Source organism: Chelmon rostratus, chromosome 9 (genome assembly GCF_017976325.1).
Source record: "Chelmon rostratus isolate fCheRos1 chromosome 9, fCheRos1.pri, whole genome shotgun sequence".
Classification (NCBI taxonomy): Eukaryota; Metazoa; Chordata; class Actinopteri; order Chaetodontiformes; family Chaetodontidae; genus Chelmon; species Chelmon rostratus.
Genome location: NC_055666.1, coordinates 28,524,330 through 28,544,286, shown reverse-complemented (window position 1 = coordinate 28,544,286; position 19,957 = coordinate 28,524,330). Strand labels below are relative to the sequence as shown.

The following is a 19,957-nucleotide window of genomic DNA, read 5'->3' as shown; positions in this document are numbered from 1 at the left end:
TATTAACATTAAAATATAATTCTTGAATCTTGAATCTTAATTAAGTACCAACAGTAAAAGTACTCATTGTGGAGGATGGCCAATTTCAGAATAATGTATATAAATATTTATCTATCTATTAAGAATATATCAATTATTGCTCTGTAATTATTGATGCATTAATGTGTTAATCACTTCAATGATGCATCTGGTAAAGATGTACCTGATTTTTATTACTTTATGCACTATATCTGCTGAGTTGCTTCCCCCCAGAAACATGCTTAATTTGTTTTAATTGATTATACGCTTTATTAATCTGAACATGCTAAGTAACTAAAGTTATCAAATAAGTAGTGAAGTAAAAAGCACAATATTTGTCCCTGAGGTATAAAGGAGTAGAAGCATGAAGGCATGAAAGCAGTTAAAAGCTGTACTTCAGTACAGCGCTTGAGTAAATGAGTAAATGTATGCAGTTACTTTCTATCACAGAACATCAGTGGGCTGAGTGCAGAGTGAACCCTCCTGTCAATCAGAACATCTTTGGTGTGGGCTCCCGCCTCCTGCTGGTCAAACACAGCAGCACCAGTGCTCCCAGTCCTGTCCTCTGGACACGTGCTCATATAAATACTTTATACTGAACGAGAGAAAATTTATTTCTTATTTTGAAGTTAGTTTATTTCAGATTTCTGGGATGAACCAATGAGAATTTAGCAGCTTAAGATTTCAGAGTCTTACGTCAGCACTCTTACTCTGAAGCCTCTTGATGTAGTGATAACATTTATCAAATGGCTCTGATGGCAAAGATTTAAAACAGGAACCAGCAGGAGCTGCAAGCTCCCAGTGAACAGGGCTGGACCGGGACCAGACACCGAGACTGACGAGGCCAGTTTGACAACAGGGAACACAGTACTGATCCCCCAGGGGCTGAGTTTGCTAATTAGACCGCTAACATAACTAACTGAGCTAACTGCTACAACACTTAGCAGCAGTTAGCAGTTAGTTTTGAAACAAGTAAAGCTATCAGTGCATCAGGAAACCCTCCTGTAAATCACTTTGGCACTGCAACACTATTCCCTGAGGCTGTGTTCGATCACGGTCTGGCAGTGTTCACTGGGAGGCTGCTAGTTAAGATGAGATAAGATAAGATAAGACTTTATCAATCCCCAGCAAGGGAAATTCAGGTGAAATTCCCAAATTCAAATTCACAACAGAATGGAGAAATACAAAATAAGATCAGACTATATATATATGTACATTTTATACAAAGGACTATATAAAAGAAGAAAATATGTAAATATATATATATCTTGCCACTAAGAACTATAAGAAAGATTGCCAAAAATTCTATATAATTTCACAGTTTTTACACAAATTGCACATGGAGGGTATGGATAAAGGGACTACAGCATTTATGCTATTGCACAGTGATTAATATATATGTGTCACAGTAGAATACCAGAATGTATTGATAGGCTGAGTACTCAATGAGGGTGAGCAAAAGTAATATTGCACAAGGTAATTTGTGTACTATAAATCGCACATCAGTGCAAAAACAGTGTGAATATGGACTCAGTGCTGCATTAACTGATGCTGGAGTTGGACTCTGACAGCTGTTGGTATGAAGGACCTGTGGTTCCTTCTTACAGGGTGGATACATCAGTCTGTTACTGAAGGAGCTGCTGAGGGCCCCCACTGTGTCATGCAGGGGGTGGGAGGGGTTGTCAATGATCGATGTCAGCTTGGCTAACATCCTCTTCTCGCCTACATCCTCATGGTGTCCAGAGGGCAGTCTAGGACAGAACCAGCTCTCCTGACCAGTCTGTTGAGTCTCTTTCTGTCCCCCTTAGAGCTTCCACAGCCCCCAGCTAAATTTGTCTGTCTGACTACCTGTGTTCAATAGTCCCACTTCCTTTAATCCAATCTAAACTAAATCTTGAACTGAGACACATTTTACAGGAAAAAAATGTGATTCACTGTGAAAATCAGTGGCGGATGAAGTACTCAGATCTTTAGAAAGTATCATCACTACACGGCAGAAATGTTCGTGGTAAAAGTCCTGCATTCAAGTAACTCAAAGTAAAAAGTAAAAGTACTCATAATACAGAAAGGCCTCTTTCAAAATAATATCTGGGTCTCTTCTCTTGAACCACAGCCATCTCAAGGCTCTCTTTGCAGTTTTAGTGGTATTGTGATTGTCTCTCATCATCCTCCCTACCTTGATACTCAAATGGTTGAAGGGTCTACTGGGGGGCACCTTGCTCTCGATCATGCATGTGTGGAGAGGTTCCTTTCAAACGCCTCTTCCAGGCATCCTTCTTTCAGTTTGGGGTGATTCCTCCTAAAGAGGCTCTCATCTTGAAGTTAATAATCGGCCACGAGGTCACTGATCTCCCTGGAGACATGGGGTTTTGTCTGTGTGAGCTGCACCAGTTTGTGTGGAATGGAGTCGTAAGCATTTGCCAGGTGTAACCACAGCACTGACAGATTGCTCTTGTTCTCTGGCCTCATGATGAGGTGTGGCACCATGCTGGTGTGTTCAAGGCAGCCTGACATTCCTGCAATGCCACCCATCTGGACTGATGTGTCGATATGGGTTTATTAGCCAGGTAGGAGCACAGCCAGTCACAAACAGCACTGAAGATCTGTGCCTCGATTCTCAACAGATTGAGCTCTCTTCCTTCGTGATTCAAACCCCTTCAGCCACTCTCCACAGTCACAGGGTCACACTGCTTTTTGGGGTTAGTTGGGGAACACCCCACAGGAGCAGCACGACTCTGGGACAGTTCAGGTACACTCTGAATGAAGTTCCACTCCGTCCTGGAGCAGAACTTGTCCCTGCTTTAGTTCTTTCAGATCAAGTTCTGACATGTCAAACTGCACACATGGTTCAGGAGGGTTTATCGGGATGTTAACTCTCCCAACTCTAGCTCTCTCTCTTCGGCCAGAAAATAGAAATACTCAAGTACAAGTACTTTAAAATTATGCGAAAGCATAGGATTTTCAGATACACTATACAACCACTGTTTTATTTTATTATGGGATTTTTGAGGGCAGTGAACAGTCGGTGACACTTTGACACTAAAATGGATCACATGAGGGTGTGAATTCAGATACAGCTTCAATAGTCAATGAACCACCACTGAAAATAGTCCCCAACAAATACACTGCTGTGTTTCCATGCTAAAAGCTACAGTGAACATCTGTTTCAGGTGACAGATTTTAGAGCTGCACCCTGACTTTGCAATAAATCTGAATTGTCTCTCAGTTAATCAGCTCAAAGTTGATGTTGTGGAAAGAGAAATTTGACAGAAACCACAATGTCTTTAGTTCTTAGATAGTCTTTCGTTTATTTTGATTAAACACATAAGAATCAGTTATTTAAACATATATATGTACTATATATTTAGCTTTAGTTGTTACAACATTCATAATAACCTGAACGTGACATCTAAGAGCATCTGTGAAACAGTTAGTGCAATTTACAATTAAAACTTTACAGTTAAACTAAAAACAAAAACAGCTTCTCTCTGCAAAAATATACATATCATCTATTCAATAAAACTTCAGGTAAAAATTAAAGATATAGTAACAGTAACAGCAAAAGAAAAGAGACATCTAGATGACATCTGGAGGCACATTAGCTCAGCACGTTAGAGGTGAACACACCACATACACACGGTAAACGTCAGAGCGCTGAGGGCGTCGAAGCGTTCGGATGAGGCACTACACGGACTTCACCCTGCAGACCAAACCACCACCCGGCCTGGTTTCAGACCGCCCCTTAATAATGACGGGTAAGTCAGACGCTACGAGGCACGACGGACGCAGAGAAGCAGAGAAAACCACGTTAAAGCACATTTTTAACATTCAACGACAAATAAAAGTAGTTTGTGGCATCAAAGAAAAACCAAGAGAGAAAAAAGAAATTTCGTCTTTCCGAACATTTAACGTTTTGGATGCAGGAGGAAATGTTTGCTCAAAAACTGCACAAATAAAACGCGTTTTAGTCAATGAACTTCAGCTGCATCTGATGATGTTTTGTTCAACTTTCATTTAAACAAAAAAAAAAATTAAATTCAACTGGAGATCCAAAACTGTCCAAATATACCAAGTCTGTGTCTACAGTGATGCAGCAGACATGTAGAATATTTCCATCTGACAGAACGATGCAGCCATAAAAACATAAAGTTACAAGTGTGAATGTTTAACCCATAAACTGTTGCTTCAGATTCTTCATTTGTGCTTTATTAGAGCCTGAAAGCAGCATTCGATCTTCTTCTTTTAATTTTTAAGGAACTACTTTCTACATTTTTGACATGAGTCAAAATGAACCGAATCAGTTGTCTGGACTCTCTTTGAGTCATAAATGGTGAAAACGTCTTCTCTGGACTACAGAGATGATCCTTCAGTGGTGGAGCACCTGCAGCAGGATCTTTGTGCTCTGTTTGGTCTGAAGACTAAATTCTGAGGACGAGGCTGCTGGTTCTTTTAGCTCATTAACAACAAAGTTTGTGAACTTCATACTCCTGCACACCACCGTCTCCATTTCACTTCATTTCTCTCAAGTTTACTTGCAGAAGAGTGAAACTTCCTGTTGATCAGCAGGAATGTGAAGTTCACACTGGTTTGAAATAACAGTTACGGTTGTTTAACAGTGACGGCAGACAGACTGAGTCCTTAGTGGGAACAAAGAGGAGGTAAAACGCTGCAGTTATAAGAACACTCAGAACTACAGTACTTCATGCATGTGATAACACACTGTGACAGCAGGCCTGTCTGCACAGTTTAAGCTTCTCACAGCTACATCGACCGTCAGTACAGTGTCGACTGTAGAAAACACTTCAGCATGACTCAGCACTTTACAGTCAATGAAAATGAACAGTTAATGCCACTGATGATCAGCATTCATTCTCAGATCTTCATTCATTCAAAGCCACAAACCTTTACTGTCATCGCTTTTCATTAAATTCATTAAATGCAGCCGTCTGGAATGAATACTCCTGCACTGAAATGCAGCAGCATGCAGCTCCTGAGTTAATTAAAACACCTGTAATAAAAGCTGGATCAAGTTTTTTTTTGAGTTTGAGGCTTTGAATAAAAACATGATCTTTGAATTTTAAGTCAAACACAGAACTATAACAAACTGTTACCCTCTAGCACCAAAAAACGCCAAAGTAAATCAGTTGATTAGACCTTGGATAAAAAAAAAGCTAAATATCACAACTAAAGTACAGAGATTCAGTACTGTTGTGGCTACATCAAGAGCTGAGACCTTCAGCAGAAGATCCTGCATCTGGTCCAGAAAGTGTCCTTTACAGAATGTGTTTCTTTACGATCTGCATCTCTGGGAATGTAGACGAAGTTCATAAAATCCTCCTGCGTCTGTCCGTCACAGGCTGTTCGGGTATAAACTGGCAGCTGAGGCTCGTCTTTCAAAAGTTTCCTTCAAGGCTTAAAGTCGGGGTTCACTGAAAACGGGGGAAGCTGCGATGGCGAGTTCGGGCTCGCACAAACAATTATGGCAGAAATACTTTGCACCAAAGTGGATTCGTTTGAACGGAAATGTGATCTTTGGATTGACTGAAGGCAGCAAAACAAACTCATGTCGACCAATAACAGCATCTGTGCTGAAAATCAAGTGATAAAATGTAAAACAGCAGGTCACTGAATTGAACAATTTAACCCTCAAATTGCTCTCTTCAAATACTTTCTTCCTTTGTTTTCACAAGCTAGCTCGACAACCAAAGCTGGCAGCTTGGCAAAGCTAGCAGTGTAGCTAGCTGGTACCTGGCATCACACACTGGCACGTTGTGTTTCCACATGTTTGTAATTCTTACGCTACATTTCCTTTACAAAGTACGTTTTGTTTGGGCATACGAGCAAGCTAGTGAGCTTTCCGGTAAAGTAGCTAACCAGCTTGCAAGCTAGTAATGGCGCTGTAATGCAGCTAGCAACATGCTAGATTTATTTAAACATGTGGCTTTGGGGAAGAGAAGGAATTAAAGAACTGTGTCATCCCTCAGCAAAAACTCGTAGGACAGATATGCCTGTTTTCAATTTTGGGTTTGTGGCTCACTGAGTGATTGGACGCTGCTGTCCTTTAGCATAAACTCAATACAACGCACTTAGTACTCAGGAGCTAACTGCTATCAGACAAGAAAGAGAAAAAGACGAGTCAGTCGAACATCACAGCTGAGGATGTTAGCATGAACTGAAAACACAGCGTAAAGCTGCAGCACAGTTTCTATCGTAGTCATGAGGAAGACTCATGTTTTAACCATGTGACATCTTCTAAATTAGCAACGCCACGTGTAGCGGGTAGCTGTACTTTTAGCTAATGATTTGCAGCTCTCATAAGAAATCTGGAATGGTGAATATATCAGCTCTTAATTCTACAACAAGTTCAATCTTTAGAAGACAATAATTAATTAATTGACTCAAGCGGCCAGTTAAATTAAGACATAAAGTAACATAACCTAACTTATTAGGTTATTACAGTAATTTAACAAGCTAGTTGTTGCTAATGCAGTTGCTAGCCCTCCAATACTTTCTTTTAGCATTTTTGGATTGTATGGCTGTAAAATATCTTCAGCTCGTCATTGATAATAAATGTATCTTGGCAGATTTTATATTTATATGTCAGTACAACCTGTATAATTCAGATTATTTAGAATTTCAAGATCAGCTGCTCTTTTTATGCAGAGCTAAACAAAATAGTTAAGTTTGCTAATTTTTTTAAAATCATGCATCTACTATTATTCTTCTTTTTCACTCTAGTTTTCTTACTTTTAGCATTTAGTTTAATTTAGCAAGTAGTTGAAGTGATTAAAGTTAATCTGAGTACAAAGCAAACCAAGTAAATGTAGATATAAGATGTATTTTTATCTCCTACACGGAACTTAAGCTCTTGCAGGAACAAATCTTTTTTCCAAGTTATTATAACAAGATGATCGTTTGTAGGAAACTAAACTTTGACCTCAGGGTTTACATCCCATTCATATTTAAAACCTACATCCACCTGCTGGAGTCCAAACTGTGCTCCAGGCGTTACAGCTGCTCTTCAGTTAACACTCAGCTCAGACTCATCTGACTTCAGTTCTTTGACTCCTGTGGTATTTACAGTGGACACCGTGGTTACACGGAATCAGTGATTTCTAGCCTGACTTTTGCACGTTCATTAGCTTCGGAGAGCTTCACTGCAAAATGAATGTTGTCTAAAACCAACATTACCGAAGGATTTCACACACGAGGAAGAAAGCCAGTTCAGCATCCAGGAGATTTGTGGTTTCGACAAACATAACGTGGTTACAGCTTCTTCAAGAAGCTGCCCGTCAGTCTCTTCAGGAGAGCTTCAGCGTTCAGCTTCTCCATGTTCAATGACACTTTGAGACACTGAGGTCATAATCACTCTATAGCTGCACATTATTTCTCACAACTAAAGTTATTACAACATATGAACTGACACTGAGTCTACGGCTACTTACTGTACAAATACAGTCACATCTGGACAGAAACTCAACAACTTTTGTTAAATACTTCTTTTTGTTTAACTCTCAAGCTTATCTGTACTGAGAAACCCTTAACATCAACTCCGTGTTAATCTAAGCACGATCTAATCATGACTTGTTACTCTTGTGTTTTACGTAAAAAAGTCAGTTTTAGTTGCTGAATATTGACGATAGTTATTGTGAATTCTGTGGGCAGCGGGCTGGAAATGTGATCCCGACTGGGCCTAACTCAAGCTGATCCAGGACTTCCTCCAAACATGTGCAGGGAAAAGTTCAACCTCATCCAGCCTCCAAGTTGATCTGCAGCCCGTTAGCATCGCTACAAAGCTACACGAGTGAATCACAGCCGGCTGCTGGCGTAAAAATGGCTTCCCATCAGCAACAGGAAGTAGGTAAAAGGCAAGACACTGGTTTCCAGGTGGATCGGTCAATGTCCTCCATCTCTGGAGGAAGGACTCTCAGAACGTCCGTCCTTCACACCAGCTGACGATTTCTTCTGCTTCTGCTTGGACTTCCTCAGCATCCGAACCTACAGACACAGCCGAGGGACACACACAATAAACTCAGGTATAACTACAGGTAAATACACAATATACAGAAAAACAACAGGTAAATACACAATATACCAAACTACATGTAAGCCGCAGGTAAACCAGCATAAAAAAATATATCAAACTACAAATAAACACCAGGTATGCAAGGCAAAGTATGGAAGCCCAACAGGGACAAACAGAGTGTACCTTTGGTCCGGCAGCAGAGATGATGATGTGTCCAGGTGGTTGGATCCACGGCTCTCCGTCCACCTGGACAGGTATGGGTTTGCTCACAGTCAGCCTGATGTAGTTCCCTTGAGCAATACGAATCCCTGACCGCATCCCGCTCTGCACCTGGCCCTGTGCGCGCACACACACACACACACACACACACACACACACACACACACACACACACACAGATAGAAACTCTTGCGTCGAGTTGGTGTTTATGCGTTTGTTCGTGTTAATCTCACCATGTGGACTACCCCTGTGACCCCGACCACCTCCAGCAGGCCATCATGGATGCTAGGTTTCCCATAGCGACCATCGACCTCTGACCCCCAGAGATCAGCACCAGAGCCCCAACTACACACACACACACACAGGCAGATAAGTGTTAGGTCATGTTGCCTTCTCTCTGTCAGTCACACCTGTGTGTGATGTGTGTGTGTTACCTGGGTATGTTGAGGAAGATCAGACCCTCTATATTGGGTAATGGGACGTTCTGAGCGTCCACCTGAAGCTGCAGCTCTTTGTGGAGACTCCTGGTGTAACTGATCTTCTGCAGACCGACCTTCACGTACACACCTTTGTTGTGGAACCTGTGGAGGATGAAGCCAGCTGATGGTGACAGTCTGTGAACACGTCTCCGCTGCTCAAGCTGAAGTGAACTGAAGTGTTACCTGCTGGTGAATTTATCCGGTTCGTCCTCTCTGGCCTGGTGGAAGTCGAGGCTGAGCTCCGCATCGATGCCAAGACCAAAGTAGTTGTTCATCTGCACAATCTGAGGGACAAAGAGACGACGAACCTGTGACGGTAACTCTTGGATCTCTGGAACACTGACGTGTCACCGACACACAGTCGTTTATGACCCCTGTGATTCATTTCAACTAAAGCAGATCAGAGGCTGCGCAGTAAAACTGACCGAAAGGCCAAAATCATCCAAACGGATGTTTTCATCAAATGTCCAGGATCAGAGAAACAACATGTCACCTGATTCTCACTAATAAAGATGAAGCATGTTTGTGTTTCAGAGTTTCTGCTGTAAAACGTTTCTGTGATTCACTTCAGACCACTTCAGTGTTAAACGGTCTTGACTGTCCTGCAGGACCTGGACCAGACCTTGGGTGGCTCCAGGAAGCCGTTGTCCTTGCCGTCTTCAGTGATGTCCTGGGCGTCCAGCAGGATCGTCCAGCGGTCCATCAGGACCTCGTCTGCCTCGTCGACAGAGACCAGGATGTGGTGAGGGTCCTCGCCACTGTAACCCGCCCCCCAGCGCAGGATACGAGCCAAGTCGTTACCTGACGAGACGGGACACATTTCAGTCCCAGCAGCTCGTCTTCAATCAGTCTGAACGTAAAGTCCTTCAAAGTGGTGATTCACTAAATCAGGTTTCACCTCTAAACCTTCACAAACCACTCAGCTGCTAAAGACTGTGTACATCTGTTGCTAGGAAACATCTGTAGCTCTGTCCAATCAAGAGCAGCCAGCTATGTAAACAGGAAGTCACTGTAGCATCACAAGCAAGCAGAAATTCCAAAAATGACTAAAAGCTAAAAGCTAAATCTTTTGTAAACATATTTCTGTCTGCATACATGGAGAAATCTGTGAGCTTCACACAGTTTATAATGAGAGGAAAATATCTGATTATGCTAAGCTAACAGACATTATTTAGCTACTCATTTAGCCAAATGTTATTAGTAGTTTTGTTGAGTTATTTCAGTGAAATGTAATTTAAAATCTTCCAGATTGAAACATTATTAAACAGCATTTATCAAGTCTCAGGTCAGATAACTGTACTCCAGACTACCTGTTTACTCTAAATGTTAGCATGCTTCCATTAGCTTTTTCAGTTGGTTCAGTTAGCCACACAGCAGTTAATGGCAGTAAATGTTTAGAACACCTAATCTCTACAGAAGAACTCATCTGTGAGCTGCAGCCTGTTTTAATCGACTGATGATAAAACTAAACCGAGTGAACACTGACATTAGCACGAAGCTAAATGTGATCTCGTGAACAGCTGCTAACACGGACTCCACAGCCTCCAATAGGGAAGTGATAAAGTTGTGTTGGTCTGACCTGTTCCCAGCGGGACGATGCCGATGGGCGGCTCTCGACAGACCAGTTTGTGCCGGACTGCCTCCAGTACTCCCAGCACCCAGCCCACCGTCCCGTCGCCCCCACAGACAAGCACCCGAAATCTGGGAACCTCCCGGAACGTATGGAGGCTGGAGCAGAGAAGAAGAACAGGGGACAGGAACATTTCAGATTACATTGAACAGGACGTCTGTCATCAAAGTTTACATCCTGGATCAAATGAACCACATTGACAGACTTGAGAAACGCGACCATCGTCATCTCTGTTCTGATTGGACGACAGTAACAGTGACTCAGTCTTCGGTTGGGGGCGTGTCCGCCGCTCTCACCCAGCCAGCGGTCCTCCATTGGAAATGTCAAAGACCTGATGAGGGTTCAGAAGTTTCCGGAAGCCGTAGAGAAGCTCTCTTCCTTTCAGCCCGCCGCTCTTTGGGTTGACGAACACCAGCAGAGGACAGACGTCTTGTCCCAGCTTGTTGTGCTGAGAGACGACAGCCACAGAACAGAAAGTCTAAGATCAGAATGACGGCGGTCGGACCACCTGACAGCGTGCTGCTCCTCTGTGTTCTCAGTGAATGACTGAAACATGTGACGTTCAGGTGCCTTACCTCGATCTCTGGGATGACAAGCGAAGAGAGCGCCTTGTTGCTGACGGTCGTGTCTTTAGCTAACATGTAGATCCTCTCTGCTTCAGAGAAACACGAGATCTGCAGCGCCACCGTACCTGAAAGGTGAGTACAGACCTGTGATGTTTCCGTCTCTGTTTCAGTGGTCACACTTTATATTCAGGTGCTCATATGCACCATTTAATGGCTACTTCTTAGCATGCACATTAGTAGCACAATGGCTCTGTATTAGTCATTATAAAGAACTAATTAATGTTTATTACGCTACTAATTAAGATTTGTTTTGGACTTGAGGGTGAAGGTGTTACTTTGGGCTCTGGGCCATTGTGACAACATTTCTCACTGTTTTCACAATGTTTGCACACCAAACAATCAGTCAATGATTGGTTTTCAGGTGTTCAAAGGTAAACAGGTGGGAAACACATCCAGAAGCCATTTTCAGTTCTGTATATATGTTTGAGGGCACACCTCCGACCAGCAGGCGGAGCGTTCTTCTTTTAGGATACCTGGTGCAGGTGTGATTAAGGAGGCACCGCAGTCTTTTGACTGTGATCATTCAGCAGCTTTTCTTTATGCCCAGTTCAGTGTTTGTTCTTTTTGTTGAACACTGTGGAATAAATCTGGACTTTACATCTAAAAAACGGGACATTTGTCAAATGTGTTGTCAGAGCTGCTCAGGACGGAAGAACGACACTTGGGGATTTAAATATTTGATCTAAGCGCTACACACGTCCTTAAAATTGAGCCAGAGGGGTGGTTTCCGTGACAACCGTCTCACCTTGACTGGCATAGATGTGGCTGGTGGTGACCAGGTGACCTGCAGAGACAGAAGGAGAGCGAGTCAGATGATCTCAATCAGACGAAGCAGACAGGAAGTGAAGTATACTCAGACTTTCCCATCAGCACCGCTACACGCAAACCATCCAACCAATCAGCAAAGAGACACATTTGTACACAAGTACAGTAGTTGAGTAAATGTACTCAGTTACTTCACACCACTGGCAGTGACATCAGTGAAACCGTCCAGCAGAGACCCGAGCGGTCGCACCATCAGACAGCGATCAGTAAGTCTGAACACGTCAGGCAGAGCAGCAGAAGGCTGGCTCAGTTTTTAATGAACAGGTAGATTTGATTCAGGTGCTCTGACTCACTCTTGACGGTCAGGTGTTCCTGGATCAGCTGGACGTAGTCCTCTTTATTCAGCAGGGGGGGCAGTCCTCCAATCAGCAGGCTGACCTGCGCCGCTCTCTTCCTGTTCTCCACGATGTAAAACCGAGTCTGGTTCATCTGCCGCAGAGACACCTGAGGAACCAAACACAAGCTAACTTCACCTGTAAAACTCACTCTTCTGTTTCATGAGTCCAGTGATCGAGTTTGAAGGTCTGACTCAGACAAAAAGAAATAAAAAGGAAGGTGAGACAAACCAAGAACATCATCACACAAAAACCTGGTGAGAAGAAATCTTTAGATCAGGTAGAAAAAATAAAATAAAAATAATAAATAATAAAAATAAAACAAATCTGGACCTCAAATGTGTGCTGGGTCAGTTCCACTGAAATGACCAAGAAATGAAAAAGAAATGTATAAAGCATGAAGGGTGAGAGGGTGAGAGGAGCGTTTGGAGAGTAATTTAGAGGTGGAATCAGGACGTTTGAGTCTCGCTGCAGAAGTTAGCGGAGTCGCAGGAGTTGGATCTCCTCCTACCTTCCTGATCTCCTGCACCTTGTCCAGAATCTTCTCCTGAGGAGTCAGAGTCTGTCTCTGGACTGAGGACAAACATGGAGACGTCACGACTCATTCATCAGTCAGTTAAAACAGGCTGCAGCTCGTTGACTAGCTCGTCTGAGATTAGCTGTTAGCAGCCACTAACTGCTGTGTAGCTAACTAGACCAGCTGGAAAAAAGCTAATGTTAGCATGCTAATATCTGGAGTGTAGTCAATCTAGAAGATTTTAAATAACATTTCACTTAAATAACATCAAATTACCAAACATGTACATGATAATAACATTTGCCTAAATGAGTAGCTAAACAACGTCTGTTAGCTTAGCATAATCAGATATTTCCCTCTCATTATACGAACGGTGAAACGCACAAATATGTTTACAAAAAATAGCTTTTTTTGTACTGCTATCTTGCGATGCTACAGCGACTTCCTGTTTATATAGCTGACTGCTCTTGATTGGACAGAGCTACAGACGTTTCCTAGCAACAGATGTACACAGTCTTTAGCAGCTGAGAGGTTTGTGAAGGTTTAGAGGTGAAACCTGATTTGGTGAATCACCAGTTTGAAGGACTTTACGTTCAGACTGATTGATGACAAGCTGCTGAGCTTTCAGGTTCGACTGTGATTACAGGTGTTAAAAACTTCATTAAAGGTATATTTAAAAGCTCTGACTGGATTTGGCAGTCAGTCAGTTCATCACCTGCAGCTGTGGCAGGTTTGGTCACCTTTCTTTACAGGCTGTGATGGCACTCTGAAGCTTTTAAAGGACCTCACCGGTGTTTTTGTGTGTCCTTCACACCTGAGTTACTGCTCACCTTGCTTGCTGCTCATGCAAACCTCCAGCAGGCTGAAACTGGACGCGTCTTCCTCCTGAAACAACACACAGCCATCAGAAGGAGCTTCAACAGAAAGTACACATTCATTTATTCACTCACAGCAGGTGTGTCGCACAGAGGTCACATGACGTGATGTCGTAAAGACTGTGTTCGAGATTATCGTTATCATAGTCTGAGCTAAAACTCTGAGGTGAATCTCACCTGTCTGTCGAGCTGAGTGAGGACCTCAGTGAGGACTGAAGCTGCTGTGCTGCTCTTAGAGACGGAGACGGAGGCGTAAGCTGCACCCGACCTGAAACACACAACAGGTGAGGAGGTAAACAACCTGCTGCGTCTGAGCCAAACGAAGAGACGATTCGCTGGTAGAAAGGTGATGCTTTGACGTCAGTGTGTCTCACCTGAGCCAGCCCGCGTACACCTTGATGACCTCAGCCTCTCGGGGTTTGGCCCTCAGCAGCCAGGCGTCACCGCCGTCCTTCAGAGAGCTCCTGTTGTCTGGACCGCCGTTACGGTTGAGGATGTCATCGCTATGGAGACGCTGCATGCCGCCGATCTCATGCAGCTCGTAGTCCTCAGGTTCATCTGGGAGGTAGAAGGTCCTCAGCGCCGCCTCCTGCAGGACAACACATGTACTGCAGTGTGAAGAAAGGCTGAGCAACAGGTGCACAGGTGATGAGAGATCATGACAATAATAATCCCACGTGGCGACCTAAAGAACGTTTAGTTTAAGAGGAAGAGACACAATGAAGTCAATAAACACTTCTTCACTAAAATGTTTTCATGTCTGAAACTAGAATCATTATTAGTTTGTGCTCTAATCAAACTGCTTTTTAATTATTTAACATCTGTTTCAACAGAATTATAATTATTTTACTTTTATTTTGAAAGTCAATTTGTGTAGATTTTCACATCAGTGTTTTTTCTACCACGTAAACCTTCTGGTAGGTGGAAGTAGCAGTCATAGTAGTACTACTAGTAGTAGTAGTAGTATAGCAGTAGTAGTTTTGGGGACACGTTTTCGGGGAGGGGTCAAGCTCTCACCACCACTTCCTCATTCCTTGTGGCTCGAAGGATGGAGACCAATCGGAAGAAGCCTCGCTTGACTGCATCATCGCCATCAAACACCTTAAGAAACTGTTTCCCTGCGATTCACAATACACACACACACACACAGACACACACACACACACACACTTCCTGTTAAATTCATAACTTCCTCCGCTCTGAGTCTGATGCACCATTGTTAACATGTCGGGCTCATTACTGAACTTCAGAATAAAGTTGGAGTTGTGGACCGACCTGACTCCAGAGCAGCCGGCTGACCGTCTTTAGACACAGCAGCAGACGGTTCAACATCATCTGAGTTATCTGACGAAAACATGAAACGAAGAACATTAAACGCGCTGAGGCTTCCACCTCCAGCACCTGAACAAAGACAAGCCAGCTTCCTTCAGTGTTTCAGCCAGAGACTGAATGTGACTGAAGCTTCTGTCTGTGTGACGGCTTCAGTTTGTGTTTTAAACGTTTTTAAGTCCTGGAAAACCTTGAAGGTACAGTTTGGAAGAACTGGTGAGGATTTTCACTCTAACTCAGTGAACTAAAGGGTCATTTTAACCAAGGCAGAGATAAACCTGCTAACTTCAGCTCGTCTCAGCTCAGTTAAACACACAAACTCAGAAGGTTTTTCAGCTTAATAATGAAAATAGTTGCAAAAATATTTATTTTCTTGACATTTTCAGTTAATTTTGCCTTTTAATTATAAATGTTACAAATCTCATACATGTCCCAGTTGAAGCTAACGGGGGCTAAGCTACCAGAGTGGGCTGCAGCTAGCTAGTTAGCATGCTAACTTCCGTAGATGCACCACAGCACACAGACGTCTCCGACATCAGAACTGTGCTGCTTCACATTCTGTTGATAATTTTAGGTAATTTTTAGTGTTTTAAAGTAAAATTCTGCATACTGACAGTATTACCTTAAAGTAAAACTCTGTATACTGCATAACCTTTAACTGAGGTACTAAACACGGTGGACGTTTGTTAAAAAGCCGCCTCACACACACATTCTTCATTATTAACATCAGGATATTGTGAAAAAGCTCATTTTTAGTTTCACGGCTCAGGCGAGCAGAGCGACGCTGTCAGGAAATGTTTGTGGTTCACACACAGTTTGTGTCAGCAGCGTCACAGAGGATGTGGTTTGAGCGTGTGTGTGTGTGTGTGTGTGTGTACCCAGGTCATGGCTGTAGCTCTCGGTGATGCGGTAGCAGTGCATCTTGCTGAAGTTTCTGGACTCGAGGCGGACGCAGGACGGATGCAGCAGCATGCAGCGCAGACGTCCCAGAGTGCACTCTGGCGGCACGCCGAGGTAACACGCCGCATGGCTCTGCAGAGAGACGGACGGGGCGAGAGACGTCAAACAACGCACGCAGGACGGAGCCGATCAGTGATCAATGATTCAGACGTGGAATCTGGATCCTGGAAAACCACCTGACCAGGTTTTCTCAGTGTCAGTTCATAAGAGTGTGTGTGTGTGTGTGTGTGTGTGTGTGTGTATGTGTGTGTGTGTGTGTGTGTGAACCCTGCATTGTTAATGCATTAAGTCTACTGAAAATGATGCAAGCCCTCAGTAGTGCCTGCAGTCTCCTCTCAGGGCCTGAAGGCTCCACAGACAGTGGGGCAGACTGTATTTAGCCTGAGAGGCTAAACTGAGGGGAAAATAGTCATCGAGCCTGACTGTACCACTCGCTGCTGCTGGTTGGTTAAAAACTGAAGGTGACTCAGATCAACATCTTCATCACCTCCCGTCTTCTCACAGTCAGAGGACACAAAGTAAATCTGAGGCTGTGAAAGTGAGGACGTGTCCCCGAGGATAAGGGGGGGGTGAGGTTCAGCTGGTTCTTACCGTGATGCCACACCACTCACACCTCATCCCCGCCAGGACGTCAGACGAACCGCAGGACCGCCGACAGACGTCACACCTCGCCGCTGACGGCAGGTTTCCCTCCCTCCAGTGGTGGTGAAACGTATCCTGCAGCGACAGAAAGTAGATCCTGAGCGTGAGGCTCTGATACAAACATACTGTACACGTCCATCTGAAGACACCTGGTCTCTGAGGTATCTGACAGGTGTCATTTTCAACTGTGTTCATAAACCTGCATTTCAGTCCAGTTTACATTAAAACGCCTCAGTTCGAGCCTCCTGCTGTCCACCCCTCAGCACTGAAACACACTACGCACCAAACGTGGATTCATCCGCTGCTGAAAATAGTCCCAAACATGAAAAATGAAACTTTATGTTTGTGAAAAAAAATTAAAGATTTACATCTTCTGTAGGAACCAATGAGCTTGAAGCTGAGAACCACAGACAGGAAGTCAGACAGAACTGATATTTAAAAAAATAATAACTTATATTTTGATTGGATCTGGATCAGCCAATGAGACGACAACCAGCCTGACCAAGTCTGTGATGCTGCTGTCATTTTAATCAATCAGCTCAGATCAATACACACACACACACACACACACACACACACACAAACACACACACACACACACACACACACTGTTCCATCAGTTTCTACTGGATAATCAAATGTTGTGAAGTCAAACAAACAAACTTGATTAAATCACCAAGATTTAACCAGTGAGGACAGAGGTCAAAGGTCAAAGGTCGTAGCTGAGGGGGTGTTGAGGGCTGACAGAGGGAGAGAGGTGAGCTCCAGGTACTGTGTGAGGTGCACACAGCTGCTGGACCAACAACAGTGTTGTTATATAGTCTGACAGTTCACCAACACGGTCAGCAGGTGGCGCTGCAGCAGTGACACACAGCTCATGGAGCCGAGGAAGGTTCATCAAATAGAAAAGTGATTATTTGATGGTCAGAGCATCACAGCCTGAAACCATAGAAACTAAACCACAAACTCAAAATAACATTGAACCTCCAGCTGAGTTTGACTCGCCGCGGCCTCGGGGAGCAGTTTGAGGGCTCGCTAACATGACGTGATGACATGTGACACTGAGCACGCTAAATGACCACAGGGTGGAGGACTCCGGCATAACCGAGGCCCGACACGCAAATGAACTTTGAGTTACAACAATTTGATCAAAAAGGTGATTTTTCAGTGACGATAGCTGTCACATGACGTCGGCTGTGATGTCAGAAGCTTCACCTGCAGCGCCGTGTGATTCACTGACCTGCTGCAGGGTGGCGTCCTGGTGACTCCTGCGACAGTCTGCACAGCTGAAGACAGCGCAGTCAGCGTGGACGTGCAGCTCACACACTGACACACACACACACACACACACACACACACACACACACAGGAATGTGAGGTCAAAGGTCACGGGTTCAGTCACAGGTACAGCAGGACATGATTGATTGATTGATTGATTGATTAACTGTATGTTTGATCTGCTTTATTTGTGTTTGATTTGATTTGATCTCATTTTTTAAACCCTCACTTTATTCACTCTCAATGATTTTCTTCTGGTTTTTATGTTGTCACTTTTGTTTGTGAAGCACTTTTCCTCAGTGTGACACATGTCTATATTATTATTATTATTATTATTATTAATGTAGATTTTCTTTACTGTGAAGATATTTTCTACTGGCTTCACCCTCAAAACTAAAAGTTTCAGCTTTAATCATTTAACAGCAGAGTAATTGAATTTTGAACTCAGTGATATTCACTCCTAATTTGAAGGAATGAAGAAAGTTGTTGAGGTTTAGTCCTTTCAGGCTCTACAAGTTTTAGGGAATAGCAGATCAAACGTTCTGCATCCTGCTGGTCTCTCCTCATCTGGTCCTGGTCCTGGTCCTGGTGTTCATGTGTTCACCGAGGCTGCGGACCAGACTCTGCTCTCACGTTCCCATTCAAATGTTGTGCAAACTTCATGCAAACTGGTCACATTTACATCAGCTGTTATCAGATGCTCAGCAGAGAAACGACACGCAGCCATCAGAGAGGAGGCTGCATCTGCTCCATCAGGCTCCATCAGGCTCCATCAGGCTCCATCAGGCTCCATCCGGCTCACTGATCCTCACTTCATGCTTAGCTCTCAGACCCTCAGGCGGTTCCTAAGTCCAGGTTCAGGACTAAAGGAGACCTGGTTAAACAGTCAGGATCCTTCAGATGTGAAGATCTGAGGCTCAATGTTTTATTTCCTCTGTGTCTAATCTGTTGTCTTTATTCAATCTGTAGTATTTTGTTCCTTTTTATTTCCATTTGTCTGATTTTATTTGCTTCATCCTCCTGAGATGCTTCTGCTTCAATCATGTGAATCATTTTGAAACTTTATTCTGAAAGTCTTGTATAAATAAAGTTTATTATCACTAATTTACGTGTAAAAGGTAAATTAAGGAATTACAAAGCTTCTTTTACCTCCGTGGTATTTCTGTGGTGTTTTGTCTCATTTGACGAACAAATTGGAAACTTTTTTAAAATGATGTACAGTTATAGATCATCTGCTTCACTTCACATGCTGGTTAAACTGGAGTAACTGGTCTGACCTTCGCAGCGCAGCGCCGTGTTTCCCTCCGTTTGCTTCCTGCAGACACAGCAGAATCGCTTCTTGTGACCCGCCGGACCGAAGCAGTGAGCCACCGGGACCTGCAGGGGGCAGCAACAACAGGTGTTAACAAAACCAGGAGGGCCGCTTTAAAGCATGTTAGCGCATACATACTGGGAACTGTGTGTGTGTGTGTGTGTGTGTGTGTGTGTGTGTGTTTGTGTGTGTGTGCAAAAGCCAGTAAATACATGGAAATGCTTGATGCTTAAAGTGAATCTAGAGGAAGATTATTGTAGCCGAGCCTGAACGTGACATGTTACATAACAGCATGTTAGCATCAGGCGCTGGGCGACGGGGCCGGGTGGGGGGGGGCTCTGATCTGAGCAGCTGGTTTCACCAAAACATCAGAACATTCAGGCAGCGTGAAGGAGGCCTGCTGACCCCCAACCTCACAACAGCACAGACAAAGAAAAGTGGCCTGAACGACTTCAGAAATACTGTATTTACTGTTGCTGCTGTTTCAGCAGGCTGAGGGGTTCATTAGGAAGCTTAGCTGACGACAGGAAAGTTCAACACTGACGAGTTAACGCAGTCTGGAAAGTTTGGTTTCATGGAAAAAGGGTGAAAACATCCTGAATCACTCCTGTTCAGTTACAGACAAACAGACGACGGCAGATACATGACAACAACTGTCAGAGGAAACCAGCTCAGGCTGATATTAAACAGCACAGTCATATATTCAATAATCAATGAGTGCAGAGACGTTAGAGCTGGTCAGCCGTTACCGGCTGGAGATCTGGAGGTGAGGATCTGCTTTGTTTCTGACTGCTGGTCACATAAAGACGTCACATCAGCTGCGGGAACTTATGACGAACGTTTTCTGACATTAATCTGTAAGAATCTGTGTCTGAGCTCAGCAGAT

General features: G+C 43.7%; 1 protein-coding gene across 1 annotated transcript in view; it reads right to left on the bottom strand.

The window, feature by feature from the left end:
* Positions 1–3,308: 3,308 nt before the first annotated feature.
* The window catches only part of LOC121611386 (diacylglycerol kinase theta), a 21,876-nt gene continuing 5,227 nt past the window's right edge, over positions 3,309–19,957 (bottom strand). Inside the window, exons 3-23 of the mRNA XM_041943941.1 lie at positions 19,037–19,136; positions 17,722–17,807; positions 16,431–16,556; positions 15,758–15,911; positions 14,826–14,894; positions 14,568–14,668; positions 13,925–14,139; positions 13,728–13,818; positions 13,506–13,560; positions 12,670–12,731; positions 12,117–12,267; positions 11,744–11,782; positions 10,948–11,063; positions 10,669–10,820; positions 10,322–10,470; positions 9,365–9,543; positions 8,926–9,026; positions 8,698–8,844; positions 8,497–8,608; positions 8,228–8,380; positions 3,309–8,016 (exon numbers count right to left, since the gene is read on the bottom strand). Coding sequence (XP_041799875.1) covers positions 7,915–8,016; positions 8,228–8,380; positions 8,497–8,608; positions 8,698–8,844; positions 8,926–9,026; positions 9,365–9,543; positions 10,322–10,470; positions 10,669–10,820; positions 10,948–11,063; positions 11,744–11,782; positions 12,117–12,267; positions 12,670–12,731; positions 13,506–13,560; positions 13,728–13,818; positions 13,925–14,139; positions 14,568–14,668; positions 14,826–14,894; positions 15,758–15,911; positions 16,431–16,556; positions 17,722–17,807; positions 19,037–19,136 — 2,460 coding nt within the window. The 3' untranslated portion in view covers positions 3,309–7,914. The remainder of the gene's footprint in view (positions 8,017–8,227; positions 8,381–8,496; positions 8,609–8,697; positions 8,845–8,925; positions 9,027–9,364; positions 9,544–10,321; positions 10,471–10,668; positions 10,821–10,947; positions 11,064–11,743; positions 11,783–12,116; positions 12,268–12,669; positions 12,732–13,505; positions 13,561–13,727; positions 13,819–13,924; positions 14,140–14,567; positions 14,669–14,825; positions 14,895–15,757; positions 15,912–16,430; positions 16,557–17,721; positions 17,808–19,036; positions 19,137–19,957) is intronic.